This window comes from Dromaius novaehollandiae, chromosome Z, assembly GCF_036370855.1.
Source record: "Dromaius novaehollandiae isolate bDroNov1 chromosome Z, bDroNov1.hap1, whole genome shotgun sequence".
NCBI classification, from domain to species: domain Eukaryota; kingdom Metazoa; phylum Chordata; class Aves; order Casuariiformes; family Dromaiidae; genus Dromaius; species Dromaius novaehollandiae.
The window spans coordinates 64,658,816-64,684,028 of record NC_088132.1 but is presented as its reverse complement, the minus strand read 5'-3'; the positions used below and the strand labels follow the sequence as shown (position 1 = coordinate 64,684,028).

Below are 25,213 nucleotides of genomic sequence, written 5' to 3'. Positions count from 1 at the left end.
TTCTGTCCAGAACAAATTAGGATTTAACCATATAGTATTCTAGAGTCTTAAGAAAAATCTGTAATCTCATTTTAAATAATGGAGAAGGTCCTTCCCCATCAAATGCATTCACAGCCTAGCAGCTAATTCCACTGAGAAATGTTCTCCCATAGTCATCCTCAGGTTTGGTTCATCCAGTTTTAGTTCATTTCTCTTCCTACTGTCCACATGAATGATCTGAAACATCTCAGCCTCATTGGGTCCTATTATATTTTGGTGCAAAGAAGCCCTGCAGGTTTTCTTGTCTTCCTCATGTGAGCCTCGCCTCACTGAATTCAGTGTAGAAAGAGCTGGGCTGGAGCAATCCTTGGTAGCCACCTGCAGTTTGGGGTTTGTGTGGCTGGGTGAATGGCTGAAGAAAGCACAGTAAAAAAAGTAGTGGCACCTATAGACCAGGTCTAGCAAGCTTTCAGGAAGCTGGCCTGATATTCAGGAAGTGGAACTTTTTGAATAGCTCTTTTTTTACCCTGAAAAATTGTTTTCAGTCTTTATTTGCACAGTGTAAAATCACCTGTCTTTCTGAAATTGCCTTCTCTACTCTCATTATTAGAGATGTGAACAAAGATCTGCTATTTGGTAGGTCTCATTGCTCAAAGGACAGTACAGTTAGCACTGGCATGCAGAGCTCAGATAGTGATCTGACCTAACAGATGATTACTGTCAGAAAGGATTTCTGTTCACTCTTCTTTCCACTGGAGGATAATGGCTAATCTGTTGGGGTGAGAGTAGATTAATTTATTGCATAATGTTTAGCCTTAGTAATGGTGTACTGGTGGTTTTGGGGAGTGCTTTTGCTTGCTTCTTTTTCATTTGGATGTTAGAGTGGTTGGAAGGCATGCTAGCATGTGTTTAATTTTCAGCATGTGACTAATCCCAGTGGAGATGAAGTTGGAGACACTGATATGTTGAAGTAAATTTCTGCATACAGTCCAGCCAGCCAGATTCATTTTGACATGGATGAGAGTCAAACACAGTACTAGATCCAAAATCCTGCCAAACCCTGGCACAAAGTTTGCTTCAGAATTCTGATGCTCAGCTTCATTATTGTTCCAATGCAGTTTCCAAACCACAACATAAAAGTATTTACTCTCTAAATTTAGCATCCTGAATTCAGCCTTGGAGAAAATACAGCACATTAAACCAAAGAGCTTCCCACTCAGGAGAGGGAAGGGGGTGACCCTGCAGCCTGGAGTCAAAACATCTCTATAAGAGGAGAGGGGCATGGTGTGGAGCTATCTAGCACAGCACACGTGGACTCACTTGTTTGGATCCAGAAACCATTCTGAGCATAGCTACAGCTCTGAGTGCAGTACTATTCCCTTGCATGTCTAGTTCCAGTATTAACTGCAGACACAAGGCAGCAGGCATGGCAGTAGGCATTCACTTCTACTTCACAAAGCACATATGTGACCTGGAGGTACTTACCTTCCTCAGGTACAGATGTGTTTCCTAACTACCTGCATTTTTGCTACTAGGCATAATCAGTTCTACTCAAGTCTCCTATTTCCCACACCTAAGCTCGTTGCTTCAGCTGTTAGCCAATGTCCTGTGTATACATTTTTTGAGATTTATACTACATACAGCAAGAAGTCACTGGAAAGGATTTTTAAAAAATAGAAATATCATGGCTTAGACTTACCTATTTTTCCTTACCCAGCTTGCCACATCAGTAGAGATTATAGGATATGGGTGACTGAGAAGAAAGAAATTACCTGATGGAGAACTGGGAAGTGAGGGAAGGCGAGGAGGGCACAAAAGCAAGTGGTGGGATCTGTCAGAGCTTAAGGCATTTATCAGTTTGTCTGAAGGAGTTCTAGTACAGACTTTGTAGGAGAGTATTTGGTTAGAATCTGTGTTCCAGGGGTCATTCAGCAAAGTTTGGCAGCTGCTTCGGTGGTCTAGCAAATTGTGTTCGCTCCTACTCTTTTGAGACCTGTGTGCAAAATGGTGGGTGCTGGTGGTCGTGGAGGAGAAACCTGAAGTTGTGCTCTGGGAAGCAGTTAGGAAAGAATTGCCCATGGTGACTGGGGGGAGACTCTGCGTTCTAATGGGCAGAAGTCCATTACACTCTGGTTGCTTCTTTTCGGATATGAGGTACTTTTTTGTGTCTGTGCTCCTTCTTTTAAAGTCAGCAGTAGTCATACACTCATCTGGAATGTCTTTGCAGTTTGTGTCCATAATGCAATCAAAAGTGGTGATGATGTCATCTACTTCTGAGGTCTCCTCTCCGGGATATCGGTCTCTGTTTCTGTCTTTCTGATTGGTTTTCTGATCCTCTTTCTTCTTTTTGTAGGAGAAGATGTGGTTCAGCATACTGAATCTTCCTTCTTTCTTTAGGAGTCTGTTGTTCTGAGGGGGAAACTGGTAAACTGGCTCAGATCTATTGGAAATACAAATCAAAATGTGATGTCATTATTTACCAGATAATGAAATAAATATTGCCTGCTTTAGCCCAGGAAATGGAGTATATACTGTTCTGATACATTTGCAGGGGTGATTCAGGTAGGCAGAAAGTGAGGACTGTAAATTTGTGATTAACAAAAATGTGCAAATGGTAACATCTGACTTCACTTTTTCTTCTTATGGGGTCCATTGCCTTTAACTCATCTTACAGTGCAGGCTCAGTGCAGCTATCAGGAAAAAAAAAATCTTTTCTGGCTTCAGCATCTACCAGCTGCAGATTCATTATTTCTAATGGTGAGGCAGGAGCCAATAATAACAAGAAGAGCACACTGGGATCTTTAAAACCAAGTGGTCTTTGTATTATGTCATATTTGGAAAATGGTATTTCCAACAACACAGGCATTGCTAATACTGTGACAGAGGGACTGTTCAGCTCAGAGAAGACCTTGCCTTCTCTTTTTCCTTGCCTTTTCCTCTCTTCTCCTCTCCTCTTTTTTTCTTCTACGATACCCTTAGGATTTCTCTTGGAGGTCACTAATCCATGTACTGAACAGGTCTGGCAGAATTTCAGAAGACCGATCAAGATAATTACCTAAAGTGGTGTTGTTGCAGCAGGTTTTAGATGAAATCTTTGACTAATAATCAACATCTCAGACCTATTTAGACTGGCAGAGTGCAGCGGCAGGAGGAAGAGGAGGAAAGGTAACTTTGGGCTTGTCTCATCATTTGTAACACAGGAAATAATACTGACTGCTGACTGGAAAGGAGGGGAAAGCACAAAGAAATGTGATAATAAGTCTTTGTAAGTGCATGCTCATTTACCAAAACTGGAGAACAGAAATGAATTAAATGGGGGCTGCTGAGAAGTCAGAAATACAAAGAGAGAAGAAAGTAATAAACAGTGGTAAAAAAATTATATTTTTAAACAGAAAAGACTTGAAAAAAGATGTGGCAATCAAGGTAGAGAACCAAAGATGAGTAGGAAAATGCCCCCAAATCTTTACCCTGAGCATGAGAGCATGAGAACTCTAGGTCTGATCATTTATTTTATTAGATAGCTAGCAAAACTTCTCTTGCGTTTGGTCAAACCCTCTGTCTGATCACATGAACCAGTGTATAGGGACTTCAAAAAAGTGGAGAGCATACATCTGAGGTCTGAAATTGTCCTGTAAAATAGATTTTGTGCACAAAAGTGACAGAGCAGCAGCTATACCCACATCTTGGTTCAGAACCCTTCACTGACTGGCAGATTAGCTCTGTAACCTCAGTGATGAGTCTTTCAGTAGATGACTAATTCTAACATGGCTATTTTAGTGGAAACTTTGAACTGAGTGTTGCATAAGAATTGAGGAGCCATCACTCAGGGCTCAAACCCTTCAGTAGCATGTAAAAAGCAGTACCTTTCTTTTCTAGTCAGTGCCAACGTGTGGGCAAGGTGTGGACTTTTGATTTACCTGCTCTCTTGAGACAACAGCTTGATGCATGCTGTGTGCCCACAGTACATTGCATATGTGAGAGGAGTGTTTTCATTGATGTCCCGAGGGCTGCTGTCCATGCCCAGCTCTAGCAGTGTCTCCACACAGTCAGCTTTCCCTGCTGCTGCAGCCCAGTGCAAAGGTGTCCTAGGGAAAAGGGGGAATGTCATTAATATAGATTAATAATTTTACTATTGGAAATATTAGTGACACAATACAGTGTGCTCCTATGCTACTTCTCCAGCATTTGCAACATCCATCTTAAGGAATTCTGCAGCCACTTGTTTTACACTTAGGTAGCTCCCAGTAGCCCCCACCATTAGGAACGATTGGGAAGTAAGACCAGAGAGTGACATCTACCTGTGTGCATCTATTTAGCTGTAGTAAAGGCAGATGCGGGGCTGAAGAATGCTTACATGTGCTCTGTAATAGTATTTCTTCCGCTACTGGAGTGGCAGGATGGGAGGTGTGCCTCATGTTTTCAGAGCAGAACTTGAAAGAAACTTTTTAGTTTCCACTGCATAAGAACAAGTCCCGCTCATCCTTACACCAAACCCAGTTAGCAATTGTTGTCTCAGGGCTCTCCATGAAGGTAATAGAAGAAGCCTCTCCCCTCCACCCCCATAAATGAGAGGGAGTGGACACATCTACCAGGCTGTCATTGCCTCGTTGCCAGTTTCTGTGTTCCTTGATGGGCACAGTCTTTGGAAACTACGTCCAGCTTCAAAACTGTAATACTTTGCTCTTAAATCACTACTTGTAAATTTTTTTTTTCAACATGAAAAATCTGTAAAGCACAGAAAACACCATAAGGAAAACTGCAAGAATAAAGAATAAGGAACATGCCTGTTCCATGTAATCCCAGTGATTTCAGATAAGTGCAGTTGGAAACACAATTGAATGGAAATCTACAGTGTATATACAGTGAACAGCTTATCTTTTTCCTTCCTCAGGTACGATACCCTCTATGGAAATATCTGAGAATATGTAATAGAAGGTCACATCTTCTTTATTGAATTCTGTAGTTGAACTCCTCCATTTCCCTTTCTTTCCATAAAAAGAGAGCCTTCTCTACTACTTTTTACTGATGTTTAGACTTCTCCAGAACCCTGTTGATTTTATTTCTGTTCCATTTCATTGGACTTTTCCATGAAGAATGCTATTATTTTAATTACCTGAAGATCTAAGCCAAGAAAACCTTAGCTTTTGCTCCACTGAGCAGGATACACAACACAGAATTTTGATGAAAGCATCAGAGCTGCAACAGTCAGTTCATTCTATTTCCATTAAATAAACTTAGGAGCCAAATTCCAAGGGAGACAGGTATGGGATGTAAAAGAGGAAAGAAGAGGACTCTTCTGCACTTATGATGCAGGGATTTCATCCTGGAAGGCATCAAGTGCCCTGTGAGAATGGAAGATGAAGGTTCTCCAGGCCTTTAGAAATACTATATTAACATCTTAACTGCAACAAGGGAGTTTTACCATCTGTTGAATGCAAACGGCAGCAGGATCCCAGCCTCAAGTTGTAGGATCCTGTTCTATTGTTTTGAAAAGAATGATCTTTTTTTGATGGAATGAAGTTAAGTCAAGCGGTGATGAGGTCCTTTCCCATATAATCTTATCATTTCCTATCAGGAACACAAAGTTAAATAACATTCTTACTAGTCAGTTATTATACTAGACATGATACAAGTGAGATGGGCTGCTTTGCAGGGTTGCTGAGCAAGCGCAGTTCTCTGTGAGTGCAGTTTATTAACTAGGTCACGGCTTATGTAACAGGAAATATCATTATAGAATAAACAGACCTAGTCTCAGGTTAATAGAAAGGAAGCAGCAATTTCAGTGAGTTTCCATGGTTACCTGTCATCCACATCAAGGGCCTGCAGGTTGCACTCCGGGACTTTAGCCAGCTCACTGATAATATCACTGTAACCTGCAGCAGCAGCAATGTGCATACATGTTTTGCCATTCTCATCATCATAGTTTATTATCGATGGGCCTTGGTAGTGGTCCAGAATGATGGCGCACAGAATCCTGTTGCCACTCTGAGAAGAAGTTCATAGAAGAGCATTTTACAATGGAGCTCACATCAAACTGCATTCTGTCTGCTAGAAAAGACTAAACACAATAATGGTATTTTGTTCTGTCTATACCAGACTCCCCAGATATGAAAGCCAAAAGCTTCCCGCCTCCTGCTGGGAATGGGGCCTGCTTTATGATTTTCCTAGAACACTCTGAACATTGGGGAAATAATAAATATCTCCAAAAGTTACAGAGTGTAAATTACTCAACAGCCTTCTCAGAAATAGCTTTTTCTTTTTTTGCTGTTTTGCTAAGCCAGAGACCAGAGAGATATGGCCCTATATTTTCTTATTGAAATGTAGGATTGGAAGAGAACTCAGAAGACCAACACAGTCCTGTGAGTCTGTCCAAGTGTACCTAGAAAAGCCATGTCAAATATTTGCTTTAGTGGTTCTTAAAAACTTTTTTATTCAGTTTGCTCCAGCACTTCAGTGTCTTAATAGAAGGTCTATGTTGTTCTCTAACTTGCAAACGAAGCTGAATATTTTATATGCTATCTTGGTGGAAATAGAGAAAAAAACCCCATGATTCTAGATATTCTTATTCATATAACAATATAGAAACATAAGCCTGAAAGATCTTTCTAGGTCATCAGATTCAATCCCTGCAGTCACTTGCAGCTATGTCATATCATCCCTTTCATAAACATATGGTGTCCGTTAAAGGCAATTAATTTTTTTTCCCTGTTACTCCCAATGGAAAGCAGTTCAAGAACTTATTTGCTTTAATGATTAGTATCTCTAATTTCTATTCATTACTAATGGCTGATTTATATCCTTTGTTTCTGTGCCAGCATTATTATTTAACTTAAATAATTCTTTCCTCTAGCTGGTATTTATTCTTCAGGTGTATTTATAGACAGCCACCTAATCCCTTCTGAGCTGTTCTCTTGCTGCATTAAATAAATCAAGGTCTTTTCAGTTTTCCTTGTAAAATATGCTCTCTATTTCTCTGATCAACCTACTAACCCTTTTCCTTTTGTGTTTTATGTGTGTATCCTTGGAGAGGGATGATTAAATTTGTACCTACTGATACAGATATATTTTTGCCAGGTCTTTTTACATTGACACTAACTCTTCCATATTCCTTTTAGAAATACCTCTTTTGGTATGTCACACAACAGTGTTTGCCTTATTCACAGCTACGTCCCATTAGAAGCTCCTGGTCATTTTGGATAACCCATTACACAAGGTACTTCTCTTCTGTAGTCATTTCCAAATGTAGAGTTTCTAGTTTCTAGGAGGAACTTTTGTTACCAGTACCCAAGTGAATGAGTTAAGCGTTTTATGCTATTCAATTTTGTCCTGTTTGTGCTACTTCAGTTTTCAACTTGATCCAAACTTTCCTGTGTCTTATCCCCATCCTCTTCTCTTAATGCCACACAGTTTATTGTCATTGGCAGATTTCATCAGAAAACACCTGTATTTTATATCAAGTTGTTACGAAAATATTAAGCAAGATTGATTTCAAGCCTTATGCCTGAAGGTAATTTCCTTCTAGCCTCTGTTCAACATTAATTACTACTCTTCACTTGATCTCTGAGATACAACCTCCTCTGCTTCTCAGTACTTTTTCCTATTATTTTGTAAGATGTCTACTTATTCCAAATATATCTTTTAAAGATGGTTATTCATCTAGATATATCTCAAACCTCTTCTACACATTTTTTCCTTCTCTTGGGATGCAGATTCCTGCCAAGTTTAGCAGCATTGATTGAAGACATTCCAGACCCTTTCCAAACGCAAGCTCTCAGTTCAGCTGACTTCAGTAGTGAATTCCCTTAATATATCAAAATTTGTCCCTTTGAAATCAATACTTTTGTTTTATATGTACTTTGTTTACTCCCCGTTCAGTTTAGAGTCTACTCATGATCATGCCATCCAAACTTATTTTCTATGACAGGGCATTCTGTAACGTTCTCAGTAACCATGTTAACATTCTTATCAATTCTTCTTAGTTGTCTGAATACCTGATGAAAAAGATGTTGCTCTTCATGTTTTGCGTATCTGGGCCCTAGGAATAACAGCAGTTCTTTTTCTCCAGTCTCTGTGTCAAAAGTTTAAGTCCTCCATGCTGACATTATTCTTCGTTACATGTTTTTGTCACTAACATCGGAGAAATCTGTAGTCACATTCAGGGCTAACTAAATCTAGACGTCTATTGTATACTTCTAGTGCTACCACAATAAAACATATGTTACCATGCTCATCCAAGTCAGTTTTGTTGCAAAAAAAATTATTAACATGAGGTGTCTTATGGATAAGAACAATCTACTGCAAGATACACACATGATGCTACCATGTCTTTTATTTTCATATGTCCCAAACAGTATATACCTATAAATACTCATGTTCTAATGACACTACTATACCTCTGGTTTTATATTATTCTTTTAAGTACAAATTTTGTGTCCTGCACCTTAGTTTGAGTCCCTTAATAATCTTGCACAACTCCTACCATTTGCATAAGAATTTTTCCACTGTTCTTACTGGCATTTTATATATTTACAGACTGTTCTGTCTCCCACAAATCTTCCATTTTCTAGACTAAACAAACCATTTCAACCTCTCTTCATAGGTCAGGTTTTTCAACCCACTTATCATACTTGGTGCTTGCCTTTGGCCTCTTTCCAGTTTGTCTACATCCTGCTTCAACCATGGCACCCCAAACTGGACTTAATTACCCAGCTGAGGCTTCCCTCCTGCCATTGAAAATGAAATAACTACTTCCTGTATCCCACATGTATCACACTTTCGTTAATACATCCCAGAATGGTGTTTTGATGTTTGCTTTGCATCAGAACCATAATTTAAACTCCTACTCACTTTGTAATCCGCTAAGTCTACTATTCATTTTGTGCAGACAACTTTCATTCCTTCATGTAACACTTTTCACTGTTCTGTTCTGAGTGCTATTTTATTAACTTCAGTTTATTCCTATAATTTATCAAGATCATTCTGAATTTCATCTTCTCTCCTTAAGTGCTGGGTGCCCCTCTAATTTGTTTTTAGCTGTGGGTTCTACACATGTGTTCTGTATTTCATCACCTCATTATGGAACAAATAAAACCATTCTCAAGATAAATCCCTGGTTGGACTGTTTATGAGATGTCCGCCTCCAAAGATTATTTGAACTGTCCTCCATGTTGCTGATAGTGAATATATGATGTATGACATAAGTCCCCAGCTGATCTTGATTGTCTTACCCCTTCTTGTTCATCCCCAGTGGGAGATCTTTTTTTACATGGCACTACTGATTCATTGACATTCAAATGCATTATATTCAGTAATTTCTTATCTGAGGAAGCAGTAATGCATCAAAGATGGCTGTCAAATTTCTGTCCTGTTCTAACAGGTCCAGTGAGTTGTTAATTACTTTTTCTAAATAATCAAAGGATACCTTCTAATATTTTGAACCTTCTGCTGACAGAGATCTCTGACCAGCTGCCGTGTGGCTTTCCAGCTCTCTCTTCTTAGGGATGCCTTCTTATCTTTATACTCATATTGGCTTTTTTAAGTTGCACACAAAATTCTCTTGAAATGCTTATGCTGCCCTTATTCTGAGATTGATAGCTTCAAGTTGAGGTCAACAAAAATGTAGTCTTCCTGTGGTAAATTTACCATGAACCCACAATACTATTGTTAGAACAGCATGTTCAGTGGTAAATTTACCATAGGAAAATTACTTGTTTTTGCAGCCTCTACTGTATGTATCCTTGCATTTCATCTCTCCCCACCCTTTTTTTTTTTCCAAATTCATTTCAGCAGCTTTCTCAGAGATTATTAGATATTTTTGGTTTTGTGTTTCTATATGATTCTGGACTGTGCTGCCGCCTTACCCCCACAGTTTTCTTTGGACTTTTGTCCTATCTCACATCTTTCAGTGAGCTTTTCTTTCTTAGGTCACTCATATTAATTAAACTCACTTCATGAAGAAGTAATGTCCTAAAACCTTGATCCTGGAGCCCTTGGCAAGGCAAACTGTCATTGTACTTTACACAAGCTTTTGTCTGAGGAAAATTGTGTGATTTGTGGGCAGAGGCTAATAACAGATTCACTAACATGAGGATCATTAGCTCTCATTTTCACTTGACTACAACCCCATTTTCTTTAGTTGGTTAATATAAGGTTCACCTTCTGATAGTTCCATCTCTCACTGCTTTCAAAGTAAGAAAATATTCCTCCAAGAAGTCTCCACTGCATTGAATACCATGTGGAAAATCCTGCATGTTTGGGCTGCTTTTTTAGTTTTGACTTTTTTTTTCACCTATACCTGCTCAATTTATCCTCATCTTTACTAAAGCCTTTGTTGTTACAGCTGATTCTCATACTTCCTGCCTTGTGTATGTCCAACTGGTATACAGAGATGTAATTTCCTTTCTGTAGTGTTCATCGTCACTGATGTAATATCCTGCCATAACATGGCATTTTATTCTGCCAGGTCTTCAGTCTTACATAGTACAGTGTTTTCCATGTTCACTGCACTGTAGAGAGGGTTAATTTTTCCCCACCTCAGAATAGTCTGGTGAAGTGGATGTTACAGTGCCAAAGAGAAGGAACATGTGTATGTAAGGGAGACTGCTAAGCTGGCTTGTGGCTACCAGTAATGTAGAGATGGGAGGGGGAGAGGGGCAAGCTATGGACCACTTAACTATTTTCAGGAAACCCTGACAAAGTATTTTTCCTCCCAGTGAATGCCTCTGGAGATTATGTGGTTAGATTGTATTAGTTCTCTTATATTTCCTGTCTCTTCTCATCAGTGCGCAGCTTAAAGTCTTCCGATACCTATAGTCAGCTTTGCTGGATGGAAATTCCCCACTACAGCTCTTCATATTGCTCCTTATCAATGTCATTCCACTTTAGGGCTGTCTGTGTTTCCTGTTCTTCCTTCTTCCCTCCTATTTCAGTTCCATACCTGTGAATCCAAAACAATCGAAAGCTCTTACTTTCCCTTTGATGCTCTTCTGCTCCAACACCCTGAATGGCTTGCCGTTTTTACTGCCATTTCACTGTTCTCTGCAGCAATAAGCAAATACCATTCCCACTGCACTACTCTGGGATCTAACTTACTTTCGCAAAGAAACACCATAAAAGACTATGGATTTAATAAAATTGCATCAGGACCTCTGCTTTCCTCCTGGAAACCATCTTTCTGTGCCACTGGGTGATATTTGAGTTGTACATCACAGAATGCTAGCAAGTGTCCCAACTGTTTTATCTTTTCTCTCATCTGTTGCAAAATTTTCCAGGTCACCTACATTTCTTTTCAGAAACACATAGCATATTTTAATAAGAATTTGACTGTACCACCAAAACAGCCCCTGAAGAAGGCAAAGATCCTTTTCTCCTTTGCTGAGATAAAGAAACGTGAACAATTTCAAATACTTGTAGAGTAACCCATAACAAAATTTGAATAAATAATTAGTCTGTGGAGTATTTTCCTTCTTAACTCCAGTTGAGGTTATTACATTGGCAAATACATCCCTTTCGAAGTCACCTTCTTTCCTTTTTCATTTTGAAATTCAGTATTTACTGAGTGCAAAGGCTATTCCACAGACTTTTCCCACACGGCTCTGTTGGTTGCGGTTTGAAGAGTTGTGATCCTTGACTCACAGCTTTGCTGGCAGAAGCCCTGTGTTCAGTTACAGCTATACTGGCAAAACCAAACTCTTCCTTCGACACAATTTTTTTCCCTTTTGGGACAGATTTCACTGAAGTTCAGCTGTCCTGGTATTCATGTTCAGAGCACCATGGTGGTGCATTTTATCATTACCTGTACTGTAACATGAATTCAGAGTTTCATCCTAGAACTGGAGCAAGACAAACTTAATGTTGCATTAACAGTGAGGAAAAGTCTGGTTGGAATCAGTTATTAAGACTATGTCAAAGCAGCACATCGTGGTCTCACTGTAGATGACTTATCACTGTGAAGGAATTCTCTCTCTCTCAGCTGAACAGAAGTAACATCTGCTGTTTTAAACCTGGAGAATGCCAAACTCAAAACCAGAGACATAATGCAGCTCATTCCAGTCTTTGGCAGATAAACCTTGGCTATTCAGGCTGCTGCAGTGAGAAACCTCTATAAAGCTGGCAGGTTGGGTTACAGAAGGGTATAGCACACATGGGAGCTTTCTTCACGTGTGCAAACCCCTTAAGGATTAAGGGCTTCTGACATTCCCCTTCTGAACCCCAGACTAGAGAGAGCTCCTGAGGAATGAGAGCACGCTCACTCTACCTCCACTCCTGCCATGCCCTGGCTGCTAAAGGGCTGTGCTGGCTGCTGAGAAAAAAATCGGAGATCCCTATGGTTTCTCTACAGTCAGAGACAGGGCCCCGTGCTGGGGAAAGGAACGATCCCTAATACAATCTTCAGCTTTTGTCCTGCCAGTGAGACTTTGCCAGAAGTTGCCTGGACACAGCCCAGGCACTTCACAGGGTGTGTTTGTGATGGCAAACCAATATAAATTAACAAGAACTGTACTGACGCCACTATAGTTACGTTGGTGAGACGCAGCCAGCTCACAGAGGAGCTCATCTGTCTTCTCCTAACCTTACCGCTTCAGCCTCAAACACCCGCTGAGACAGTCTCTCTCACAGATTCAGAGCGTCCCAACTTGGCTTGACTTTGTGGTACTCTTGGAAAGAGAACATGTTGTTGTTGTACAAGATATTTTGTCCTGAGGTCCTCAGAGCACTGCTTGCCACTGGTACAACTAGGAGACATGGCATTTCCAGAAGATTTATCCTCTCACCAACCACAGTGGTGTTTGGAAAAAGCTACCAGTGACGAACACAGTCATGGAGGCAGACCTCTACAGCTAACATATGTCCTTGTCTCTCTTACCTTGTCTTCGCTCAAATAAAAGAACTGCATGAAATACTGGCCAAGTCCCTCTGAGAATTTATTTTCACTTGGGCCCTTCTATACTAATTCTGTATGATTTACTTTGTACTATGGCTATGACTAAAATTACTTGGCAGCTTTTCCCAGCTAGTACGTTATGAGGACTGATTTCTGTGGATGAGCAGTTGATGTGGTTTGAAAAAGGGCTCATCTTTTATCCTGCAATAGAAGAAGGATTTATTCCTTACCACTATCAGAGAAATGGAAACATTTATGTCTGAGTGGCTTTGTGCAAGGTATAGGAGATTAGGACATTTATAGACAGGCAAAAGGTGCGATGCCATGCACATTACTCATGTTCTGGCATCCATTTACAGCGTTACACATAGACTTTGTGCTGGGAACAGGTCTGGCAATTGCCCTGTACTTACCTATGGGTTTTGATCTAGACAAATTTCTGCTGAGCTCAATGGGAGTTCTGCAATCAGTTATGTGGAAATTTGATTGAATGATAACATTGATGAATAATAACATTGTCAATGGCACGTTCATACCTGAAAGACTTACTGTTTAACAGCCAGTTATCTCATGTAAAGGCAGTTTTTCTGACAATCTGGTTGTACTGATGAGTTCGGACACCGATATTGTGCACTTTTGTACCATGTACAAGCCATGATGGGGGCTTTGGCTTATAAACTGACATAAATGAAAGTGGAGAAATAGGATATAGCTATACTAGAAAGCTAAGTAGCACTAGGGAACATTTCTGAACATGGGAACTCAATTGTCCATACTGTAACATTTTTAAAATTTTCTCTGGCATGATTTTGCCTTGGCCACTTAACACTTTCCCCACCTACTCCTGGGCATGGTTCAGGAGTTAGCATGGGCCACAGAGCATTCTCAGTAGGCAGTTTGTATATGGCCATCCTCTTCTGGAGAATAAGAGAGTTTAACAGCGGGGCACAGGCTGCCCCATGATAGTTGACCTCAGTGCCAGAGATCATACTCATGCACAATTCATTTGCTGATACAAACATTGCCACAAGGATTAGGGCACTTTTTGGAAAAAGCTCCTGATGATATTGGAATATGTTTATTGGAATGTGTTTATTTCTTACCCATTTAAAACTATCCTATTTGCAACCTCTCTTCCTCCTTGTTTTGCATCTTGACAGCTCATTCCATAGAGCCCTACTGCCATGCAATGGCCCATCCTCCATGAGGCAGAGCTGTAGCCTTGCTGGAATGACAATATTTACCAAAGGAAGGTAATGGGAATGGTTAAAAAATGAAATTTCAATATGTCTTTTTATTTGTTTGTTAACAGTCAAAATGGTCTTTATAGTTTTGTGAGATAACAAAGGAAGTTGCTACTCTCCCTCTATAGCTCTCTCTTGAAAACTACATGAAACAAAGAGAAAATAAATACAATTTTGCAAGGAAAGAAATGTGCCTGAAACCACCCAAACTGTGAACCAGGCCTAGCAAATAGAATTAATGCATCGTCTCCAGCCTAATCCAGCAACAAACATATCTGCCGTGGAATAACACTTACATAGTTTTAATAAATCTTAGAAGTTTCTCTCTGAATCCTTCCACCACAGGCAGCCCACAGAAAAAAAAATGAAATCCTGGGCTTTACGCATTCATGTGGAGACTGAGAATGCGCTCAGAGCGATTCATACAGAGACACCAGGGCCCTGACGACCACTGCTTTCTCTGCATGGCCAGCTGTGCCTTTCTAGATCCCCAGCAGCAACAAAGAGATTAGTTCCTAAAAATCCTGACATTTAAGTGTGGTCTCACCTTCCAAGTAATTACAAAAGGCTGCCAAGCCTTGTCAGCTAAACACAAATGAATAATTGTCTATACTTTTCTTCTACAATATGTAGGTATTTCTGCTCACAGGAAATGGGAGAATGAAATAGTTGTGCTATAGCTACAGAGAAAATGTTCCAAGTTGGTAATTTTTTAAAACTTTGCACTGTGAATCAAACTATAAAAAAAAATCATGAGCACGGGTCCATATGGCAGAATATTATTCTTACAGGCTTCTTTTTAGTTGCCTTCTTTTTATCCCTAGAGGCTCTTATTTTTTCACCTTACAAGAATGATGGCTAGAAATTTTAGTTTGATTGTTTATTCTTTAAATGAAAGCTGATATTTTTACATAATCATATGACTTTGGGAGCCAAAGTCTTAAGAAAGAGACAAAGAAACTTCTGGTAAAAATCATGAGAAATGGCAAGACAATGCAGGAAGATTTCAAATCCTTCCAGACTATTTCTAACATATTCTAATCTTATACCAATAATGCTATAATTTAACACTACAATACAATATACTAGTATATATAATAACATTGTATATACTATATTATACTAGGGTTTCAACAGCACCATTATCTTGGGCTTTTAGAAAAGCTTTTAATTTGGTTCCCATATCAGTTAACAGCTTTTCAGTATAAAGCTATGTTTTCTTCTGATCACAGAGAATATTGCTGGTTGGAATGAAAGGTGAGAAATACCTTCTGAGACACTCCTGATGTAACTCTATCTGTGCAAATTCTTAAAAATACTTCATGGATGCAAAATTTGACATGAGACATTCCTACTTGAAGGAATAGGTCCTATTTTCATCTGTGATGAAACACATTTGCACTAAGGGTGTGAATTCAAACAGTTCATGCAGCAGAAAGTCTGAGTTTTTCTATATAGCAGACCTCAGTGTGGGCAAATTCTATCTAGTTACATGACTGGGACTTCAGCAGGGAGTCTGGTCCGCAGCCCCCGTTTGTCTAATGGGAGACCAAACACCAAACATATTCTTTGAAACAGCCAGTGTGGAACAATTATTTCCTATGAAACACACATTAGAGTCCGGTATCAAATGATGGGTGATGGTTCCTATGTGGTCCTGGTCTGTGTTTCAGCCCAACATGCATAAACTGCCTCTTTTCTGCAACTTCTGAAATAAGTTTCTGTGCTGTTCTTGATGTTCCCTTGCTGCATTTTTAAAAACTGAAATTAAACACAAGGCTCTGTTCAGCTGAAAAAAACCCTTCAGCTGTTAACTGCCTGACCTCTGGGAGCCTCTTGTGCTCTGAAGATATTAATACAACTCTTAAAGGAAAAATATCTCCTCTCCAGCAGCAAGTGGGGAGTTTATTAGGCACTCTCTGGCACAGTCCCTTCAACAAACACAGTTCTGCCTCCATCCTTTGAACTCCTGAGGAAAATACCTTGGGAAGCTCACTGAGCGTATTAAACAGGAGTATGTGAAAATGATGATCCCACCCAGCAGAGCTGTTGTTCTGCTCTCAGTTATAACAGAGAAAGTCATGGCTGTCCACAGTATCTAGTTCTCCCGGGCCTAGGAGGGCAGCAGGGAAAAAAGGCAGAAGGTATTTCTTCTTGGCCAAGCTTAAGTAAGAGAAATACTAACAGGCCTATTCCATGCTCTGATATTTGAGCTAGCCTTTCTTGATGTAGAATATGGGAAGAATATGTGGATGGACGTAGCAGTTTAGAAGGGTTCATAGCAGGAATCTCTCAAGAAAAAAAAGAAGGTCATTCTGTATGTATTTCCTCTGATTTCTAGGAGCAGCTAGAAGGGAGAAAGAAGAGGGATTTGAGATTTGCCTCCACCTGAGGTGAGGTGTCTTGTGTGCAGTTTTAATTTCCCCCTGTTTCCAGAGTTAATCTGCACATTTGTGAGCTAAAGGGTATGGAGAGGTTAAATGGTGTGACTAAATCATAGAATTTTAAAAATATGGAGTCGAAGAAAGATTAGTGTATGAGGGGATCTCTGAGAGTCCTGATGTGGAGGGGGTTCAACTTTGCCTTTCTGTTGGAGAGATTGCTTGTTCCCAGAGACATAATCCAGACCACTGCCTAGCCTCCATGAGCCTTAATTTCAGAGATTTCCCTCTGGAAGGTGCCTGTATTGGAGTAAGCCTAGAAAAAATGCACAACAGAATGGATGCCTTTGGTCTTCTAAGGCACAGTAACAAGGGATGTAGCCCAAATTCAAACTGATCAGGATTAAAGAAGTATGAAACTATGTTGAAATAACACTAGTTGCAGAGACCCAAATGTAACTCTACTTCAGAAAAACAGAAGTTGAGTCTACTATATGTGAGCCTGTGAGAGGCTGTGATTGAAGGAAACATTTTTCTTTCTAGATGTCCTGCTCATATATAAATATAGTATTTGGCAGTTTAGAGCTTTTTTATTTCTTTGTTGACACGTATTTTAAGATGAGTGGGCCTGGACCAAAAGGTGAGGATGCAAATATTTAGTCACTGTAGGAAAATGTTACTGGATTTTCTTGGAAGTTCCATTTCTGCTTATCTGATGTGCAGCTGTTTTGAATATTGGTACTTACTGGAATGTGCTATTGCCAGTGAACTAGTAAAAACACACTTATATAATTGTTCTCCTCCTTTCATCTGGAATGTCTTCTGCAGTAAAGTTTATGCATAACTTCTTAAATTACACTATATTTACATTACTTATTAATAAATCCTTTACCATTGCATAATATGATGTTTAATATCACATATATTTATTTACCTGTGTATTTGTCCTCTCTAATTATCTGCCAAGTAATTTTTTATCTCTTTGGCATTGTTTTTTGCACAGGAGATGGATAAGAGCATACAGTTCAACAAGAAAAGTGCTTAACTCCATATCTTCCTTAATTTCCACAGAGGCTGGGCTTCAATTTTTCAGCTAAATATTCCACAACAGTAGCTGTTTAAATATGTTTTAAATTACATTTGCATTGTTCTGTTCCAAAAGGTCTTCAGCAACACTATTTAAGCTGCTGATTTCTGCAACTCTGATTCAGTAAAAAGAAAAAGTTTAACATCAAGCATACACATAGTCCCAGTGAGAAAAAGGATAATTTGGTTTAGGGTGACAATGCTGAGCCTACAGGAGAGCCTCTCTGAAGTAGAAGTAAGGTCCTTGATCTGTGCCCAATGGCAAAATGGGGGTTCTTAGCATCCATTTTCCTCATTGCTCAACTAAAGCATTTGCTTTCTGAATATTTCAGGAGACACAATAGCCAGCTCAGTTCAAACAATTGCCTGTTGAAATAGCAGCAGCTGTAGCTCACCTGTACAGCCCAGTGCAGGGCTGTTTTGAAGTCCTTGTCCACCAGAGTCAGGTCTGCTCCCCTCTGCAGCAGGGTCTGTGTGTGCTGGGGCCTGTTGTGGAAAGCAGCCCAGTGAAGTGAAGTCATGCCCTGAAAGCCGCAAACCCAGAGAGCAAATAATCATCACTCACAGTAGCGCTTTTCAATTTTCTTTTAAACTATAGATAAGCTTGACAGCTCTGAAGCCATTTGACTCTTCCCTCTCTATCTTAATGTGGAATAATTTGTAGCAACTTCTGAAATAGTGGAGTCATAAGGGGGAACCAAGCAATTAGCTTTTGGGGGTTATTACAGGAAATTGATACAAATTTGAATGCATCTACCATACCAAACGTGCCTGTGATCAATAATGCACAGTCAGGAGCATGACAGTTGGGGAATAGTCCCTCATTACTAAGTTTGGGTCCTGTGAGAAAGGCCTATTTTAGACTGGTGTTTTCTCAAGACTGTGTGATATTTATCTTAGGTCTTATCTTTGATCCAAAATAAATATTATAAGTTAGAATTTTAGCTGGCACTAATCAACTAGCTAAGGAAGTGGCCCAATGATGTCAACAAGAAACTCACAATATAAACATATCATATTTACTGTTTAAGGAGAAAACAAAGCAAATGGGAAGCTGTTGACCTGCATTTTCATTCCATCTTAGCTGTGTTTAATCAGTCTTGGAAGAGCAGAGAATACAGGGTCTATATTTTCACCTTTACCAGCATGGTTACAGCCACTATATTTTACTCTAAATCCATACTATTAAAGATTTTCTGTATAAAGTTACTCATTCAACATACTTCTTAAAAATTGAAAATTCTGTTCAGATGCAGTAGCATTGTACTTTGCACAAGTGTTATTTACTACCTCTTACAGGGAAAATGAATTTCAAGGCTTTGTCCTGGATTCCAAAAGGATAAAAAGCAAAAAATATGGAATGGAAAATAAATTAAAACTCAACATAGAGCCCCATAAAGCCAAATGGCAACAACTCAGGAAAAGAACTGGATATAAAACATTCATTCAGACAGCTTATCAGTGCATTAATACTGGAAGTTGTTAGCAGTGATTTTCTGAGTAAAAGCTTGAATCCCCTAACATTAATTTCTCTCTACTCATTGTAAGCTTTTCAAGTCCTGAGATGGCTTAAATATGGATGATGTCAAAAAGAAGCAGTTCAACTAGAGCAGATTTTTTTTTCTAGTTAGGGTTGGCAAAGCTTAATCATGGGGGTTTTGGTTTTGTAAAATCAAAAATGAGAGTGAAATCCTGTCCCCACTGAAATTAATGGGAGCTCTGCCACTGACGTCAGTGGACCAAGATTTTGACACAAGGGACTTAGTACTGTTGAGAGACACCCAATATCTGTGAGTGGTATGAGATGAGGCTTTAGTAAGGTTATTTCCAGCTGGGACAAGGGTCCTCAAGACCAGTCTGGAGAGAAGGAAAAATCAGTGAAAGAGGGGAAGCTACAGTGTGCAAGGCCAGCTTACCATCATCCACTGTCAGTCTGTTGGTATGGACAAAAGGGCAAAATTCTTGAAGAATTAACTCTCTGCTCCCACTGTGGTCACTAACAGAGCCATTTATAACATAACAATATAAAAAGAGCTGTAGTCGGTAGGGATCAAAGGTCTGTCTAGTCCAGGAACATAACTCAGAGTGCTCAGTAGTAGATGCTTAGAGAGAAAATACAAGATAAAAGGCTTGGTGATATGCAGCCACCTAACATTTGGTAATCAGTAGGCTAAAGACTTTCTACGCCATCCAGACCATTAAAGCCTCAGCTTCCACAGTGTAACTGTGCATTATATGAAAAAGTACTTCCCTTCATTTTCTTTAAAACTGCTGCCTGGTAATTTCCGTGAGTGTCTCCAACAGTTTAGATGTAAAAAACAGTGAATAATCATTCCCTTTTCACCTTCTTCATGACATTTATGATGCTACATACTTTTATTATTTCATCACTCTGACATACTTACCAAGCTGCAAGTCCCATTCTAGTTAGTTTATTCTAGTTACTCGGCCCATGAAAAGAAGCTGTTCTATAACTGTGACCATCTTTGTAGTCCTTTTCTGTTGCTTTTCTTGTATATCCTTTTTCAGATGATTTTTGCACACGGTATTCACGATGCGGCTGTACCAAGGATTCAGACAGAGCATAATGCTGCTTCCTGTTTTGTTCTCTATTTCTTTTCTAACAATTTGTACATTCCACGTGTCCTTTCGGAGCACTGAACTGAGCAAAGAGCATTGAGCTGGTTATAGAGGCAGCTCACATGTGCGGGCCTGCTGCAGTGGGCCACAGCTGTCTAACCCATACCCCTCCGATTTGTGCACAGTGAGAGCACCCTTGAGTGGCATATGCTGATAGGCTACTGTTTGTGAGAGAAAGCAGGAGGGGTATGTCAGAACTATCAAAGCCGGAAGAGTTTGAAGATCCAGCAAAATATAATATTAAAGATAAGAAAGCCAGACATCTTTGGGACAAAACAGGAGAAAAAACAAGAAATAGCTATGGCTGATGGGCAATGACCGTAGCAGGCAGAACATTTATTTGCATTTAGGAAATACACTGTGATATGGATTTTGCCCAGATTCTGGGCTTTTTCAGGGAACGTTTGTTCACATTGTCATCTTACAGGCTTCATGAGTAAACACACAGAAAGCCACAGTTGTGGAAACTATGAAACCTCCAGATGTATTTCTTAGTGCTTACGTGTTCATGCATTCATTGGGGTGTTTTTCTGAAGTGTTTTCCTTATGCTGGGAGAACGGCTTTATTAACTGAAATCAGTTGTGAAGACCCACATTTTTCAGAAAATGTTTAGGAGTGATGCTTGAACAAATAAATACCTTCTTAGTGCTAGATGATGGTGAACTAGACTGAAAGGTCTAAATTTCATTTATTGATGCATACAGCAAAACATTACGGATTGGAAGTGCCATCCAGGGTTTGATATAATTCATTAGCAACATAACTCTATGCAAAGACAAACTGTGTCTGATTTAGGCTGTTGTAAACAGGGTCTGCAAACTATCCGGGGATAAGGGAGGTACATGGGAAGAGAGAAAATTAGCAGCGCTGTGGTGGTTCTGACACTGTGGAGAGGAGAAGCATCCTTGAGCAATTGCTAGAGTGAAGAGAAACATACGAAAAAGCATCCAGAGCCTCTCTCATGCATTGGCTTCTTTATTCGGAGAGTCAGTCACATCTGGAAAATTGAGATTCTCCTGTGCGCAGTATTTATATATATGTATGCAGGGCACAATTCTTTCAGGATCAGAGTAACCTAGCATAATTTTTTAGCTCCGTGACTATTCCATGCTGTACCAGGTTTCTGGTGTTTTCCCTGAGAACTGTTAAGTCTTTAATGGTGGGGAATTTGGAAAAGGTAAAGATTCAGTCCAGTGTCTGACTTCAGAAGAATCAAAAGCAATTTATGTCTTGGCAAGTGGGTTAAGAGACTTTTTCAAGGTACCTCATAGTTGGCAGTATATACAGAAGGTTTATTAGTCTAGAGGTGCATCACACATAGGAAAATGAGACAAGGCTGTGCAAAGTTCAGTAAGAGCGTTAGAGAAATCTTAGGTCTGTGCATAGTGTCATCATAAAATTGGTGGTTCTGTGGTTTCTTTCTGCATAGAATGAACAGCGTGACCTCGGAGACCGGGACCGGGACTTGCAGTGCAAGCTCACTCACCTCATTGTCCTGGTGATTAATTTCACTAAGATTTGACTGCTGCAGAAGCACATTCAGAAGCCTGCAGGAGCAATGACATAATCAGTGTGCTGCACTCCTGACTAAATCTGAAAAACTGACATTTTTTGAGAAACAAACCATGCAATTTAAAGCAAAATCAGCATTAGTGACAGGCACAGGTCAGAATCTTGGGTCTGGGTTTTGTAATACTCGAAAAGCAAACAGGGTCTTATGGCTTACTGTAAGGACTAAATTTACCACTGAGAATCAAAAGCAGATATGTTGGGAAGAATTCTTATGCTGATTGCCAGAGGGGAGAATGTGTAATACCATACACACGTGCAGTTTTCTGTAACTTAGAAATTCATTGTAATCCTATTTTACAAAGTTTTAAACAAACAGAAATGGTAATGACCTGTTTCTAAAATGGGTTTGCAAACTTTTTGACTCTAAGTAATATAGTGTTTTGTATATGTTTGTGTGTTTGTGGGTATATACATACATACATACATGTTTACACACACACAGACCAATAGGATTTTACAAGGCCTTATGGTGTGTCTGCTGGGATAAGACCATTGTTGTAGCACAAAATATAGCAACACTTTGGTTCACATTTTTGTAGACTATCAGACTACAAACACTCCCCTCTGGTGGTGGGAACAGTTACAATAAAACGATGGCACATAAAATATTATTCAAGTGGAATAACATTTTTAACACTCAGTAGATTTTTGCCACAGGATTTTCATTGCTTTCCTTTTCCTTATGTTATCCTATGAAGATGTTCTGAAATCACAGTAGGTTTGGAGCAGACGGTTGTGCCTTATAGAAGAATGTAAAGTATTTGGACCATGCAGGTGGGTGGACCATAGAAATGACAAGGACCATCCTGTCACAGCTTGTAACAAAGCCAAATAGCACAGATGCTAGCCCTTATACACGGTTCTTGTGAGTCTAGCAAATGGAAGAGCCTGTTCTTAGTAGATCCCTATGAGGATCAGGATCATAATGCAAATGTGTGGCTGTGGCTCATATGATGGGATAAGTTTATTAAAAAACTTCAAAACATGGATTTTTAAAAGACATATGGTTTTGCAAGCAGATTAAAAGATGATGAAGTATCAAGGTGGGAACTCTAACAAATACAAAACACAGAAGCACTTTATAGGGGGTAAAATGCTATTTCTTGAATTCTGATGATTTTTTGCTTCATTATCATTAGAGAGCAAGAAGTACAATCTGCTCCTTGAGTCTGTAAATTTTGCACAGTTAAATGTTTGCAGTCATGCATTTATTCCCACTTGAAGGAGACTGAATGAAAATCTTTCACTGCTTTTCAGCAGCATAATCTTCAGTTGCTTCCAGTACATTTTCTGGATTGAACTGTGCTCAAATGTATTCATCAGATTGAGTTGAGAATGTTGTAGGAGAAATCCATTTGTGGGTTTTTTTTTTCAGTAATAAACAACTATATAGTGTAAATTATTCAGAAGGAAGACATTTCAAATTGCTTAGGGATGATTTGGGTAATTCTGTAGGTGAAAAGCTGATCTATTTGTTAATGCCATGTTCAGGTGGCAGAAGTCCAAATTCAATTCTTTTTTCTAACTCAAAGCTCCCTAAAGGGTGAAGACTGGCAATAACCCAGTGCTTTATTAGGACTTCAACTCCATTTATATGTGGGTACAACCACTTGTAGAAAAGTGGTGTTACACCTCCTTTTCTGAATCACACAGCATAGTAGAGTCATATTATAGGAACTCTAAAAAGGATGACAGTTTAGGATTGCTGTGATTAGTACAGTAAAAAATTGTAAAAGGAAAGAGATGTTTTATGGTCATTTGACACAATGAGTTAAAACAGAACCTCAGAAATTCAGTGTCTGAAACAAGTCTGGGTAAAAACAGACGAGTGAGCAGAAAAAAAGCGAGGTAATGGTAACATGCTTGAAAAACCCATGTATCACCTGGTTTTATAATCCTTCACATGGTTCTGCAGTTTAACTCCAGATATCATCAATGAAATGAATGTATTTGAAAGACAAATATCATTCTTTTAAAGCCTTTATCCACAAACCTCAGCTTACTTTTATTCTCAGACCATTATGGCTATAGCATTGCTACCACTCAAAAATATGGATATTCAGCCACCCCAGCTGAGAATCCTCTGATATCTACTACTTTTAGATATACATTTTGTAGACAGAGGTCAGGAAGTCCATGGATTCCCTTTCTACCTTTTCTCCTAGACTCTGTGGAACATGCACTGAAGCACATAAATCAGTTATCAAATCAAGTGATAAATTATCATAAATCAAGTGACTGCTGTCTCTGTCTTTCCATGTGGTCTATGTGCTGCCTTCAGCACATGGACTTGTAGAAGTGGGCTGCCAACTTTTAAGCTTGGCTGAAAAAGCATTTCATAGCTGGCCACCACATTTGCCTTTTTGCCAGTGACATGGGATTCAAGAGTGCAACAATGACTGGGATGGAAAAGTCACCCTTGCTGCTCCAGCCATGTTGTCTGGGCACAGGGCAGTCCTGGCCAGAAGACAGATGCAAAGGAGCTGAGCAGCTGGTAAACTGGCCAGAGCAAAGGTCTTCCTGTGATTGTGGGGAACGTGAAAAAACATTCAGGGAACTCTGTGTGCTGCTGTTAAAGTAAATTACTGTTCCTTTTAAATATCAGCATGCCTAGCATTGTGCAAACATTGTCTTCTTTCTGTAGAGGCTTTGTTTAATGATAATGCACTGATACTTGTGCAGAAACTACCAGCTATTCCCTCTAAGTGATGCATGAAAAGCAGCAATGAACATGAAAAATTAATAAAGCTATTGAACAGAGGGTGAAGAGCAAGTTGAGCAGAAATGCACAGAGCTCTGGGCTGGTAACAACAGCAGAACCATAACCTTAATGATTAAGTCAGATGAACATTTTACATTCACCGAGTGTTTTACACCTCTCTAATGTCTCCCTATCCCTCTATACATGATTTACCTAGGAGAGTTTTTTGAGTGAATTTATTCAGATGTACAAATCAAGACCCAAAATTTTGTCAGCTTTCCCATTTTCATAGGCTAGAATGAGAAAAAGAGTATCTTCCTTAAGACGAGAAGGAAGCATATACGAAGAAATACTCTTTGGTTGCTACTCAGCCTTCATTAAGAGTAGTTAAAAATGAAACAGTCCACTAAACCTCAGCTTCCCCTTTACAGTAGAAGCTCTCAGAGAGGTTATCTTGTGGAAAACTTTTCTCACACTTGCCATGATACTCAGAGGAGATACCCAGAGAAAGAGCTTTCTGTAATATTTCTTGGGGGGAACTGGCAAAAGGGTACTTGGTCAAGGGAAATCCAGAGTTTCAACTTCTATTATAATTTTTTTTTCTCCTGCTGTTGAGATCTTAAATCAGGCTCCTCACCTTGCTTGGCCATATATCTGTGTTATAGAAGTATTGTACAAAGCTTTTCCTCCTCTCTACCTCCTTATGATATGATATGCTAAGCAAAA

At 39.5% G+C, this 25,213-nt stretch overlaps 1 protein-coding gene and 1 long non-coding RNA gene across 2 annotated transcripts in view; one reads left to right on the top strand and one right to left on the bottom strand.

Annotated features, from left to right (window-relative positions):
• The window catches only part of LOC112995740 (uncharacterized), a 147,276-nt gene that overhangs the window by 34,315 nt on the left and 87,748 nt on the right, over window positions 1-25,213 (top strand). The window lies entirely within an intron of this gene.
• LOC135324740 (ankyrin repeat domain-containing protein 55-like) overlaps window positions 1-25,213 on the bottom strand; it is a 52,199-nt gene that overhangs the window by 12,730 nt on the left and 14,256 nt on the right. Inside the window, exons 5-9 of the mRNA XM_064501607.1 lie at window positions 21,701-21,761; window positions 17,969-18,097; window positions 5,780-5,964; window positions 3,897-4,064; window positions 1,752-2,419 (exon numbers count right to left, since the gene is read on the bottom strand). Coding sequence (XP_064357677.1) covers window positions 1,752-2,419; window positions 3,897-4,064; window positions 5,780-5,964; window positions 17,969-18,097; window positions 21,701-21,761 — 1,211 coding nt within the window. The remainder of the gene's footprint in view (window positions 1-1,751; window positions 2,420-3,896; window positions 4,065-5,779; window positions 5,965-17,968; window positions 18,098-21,700; window positions 21,762-25,213) is intronic.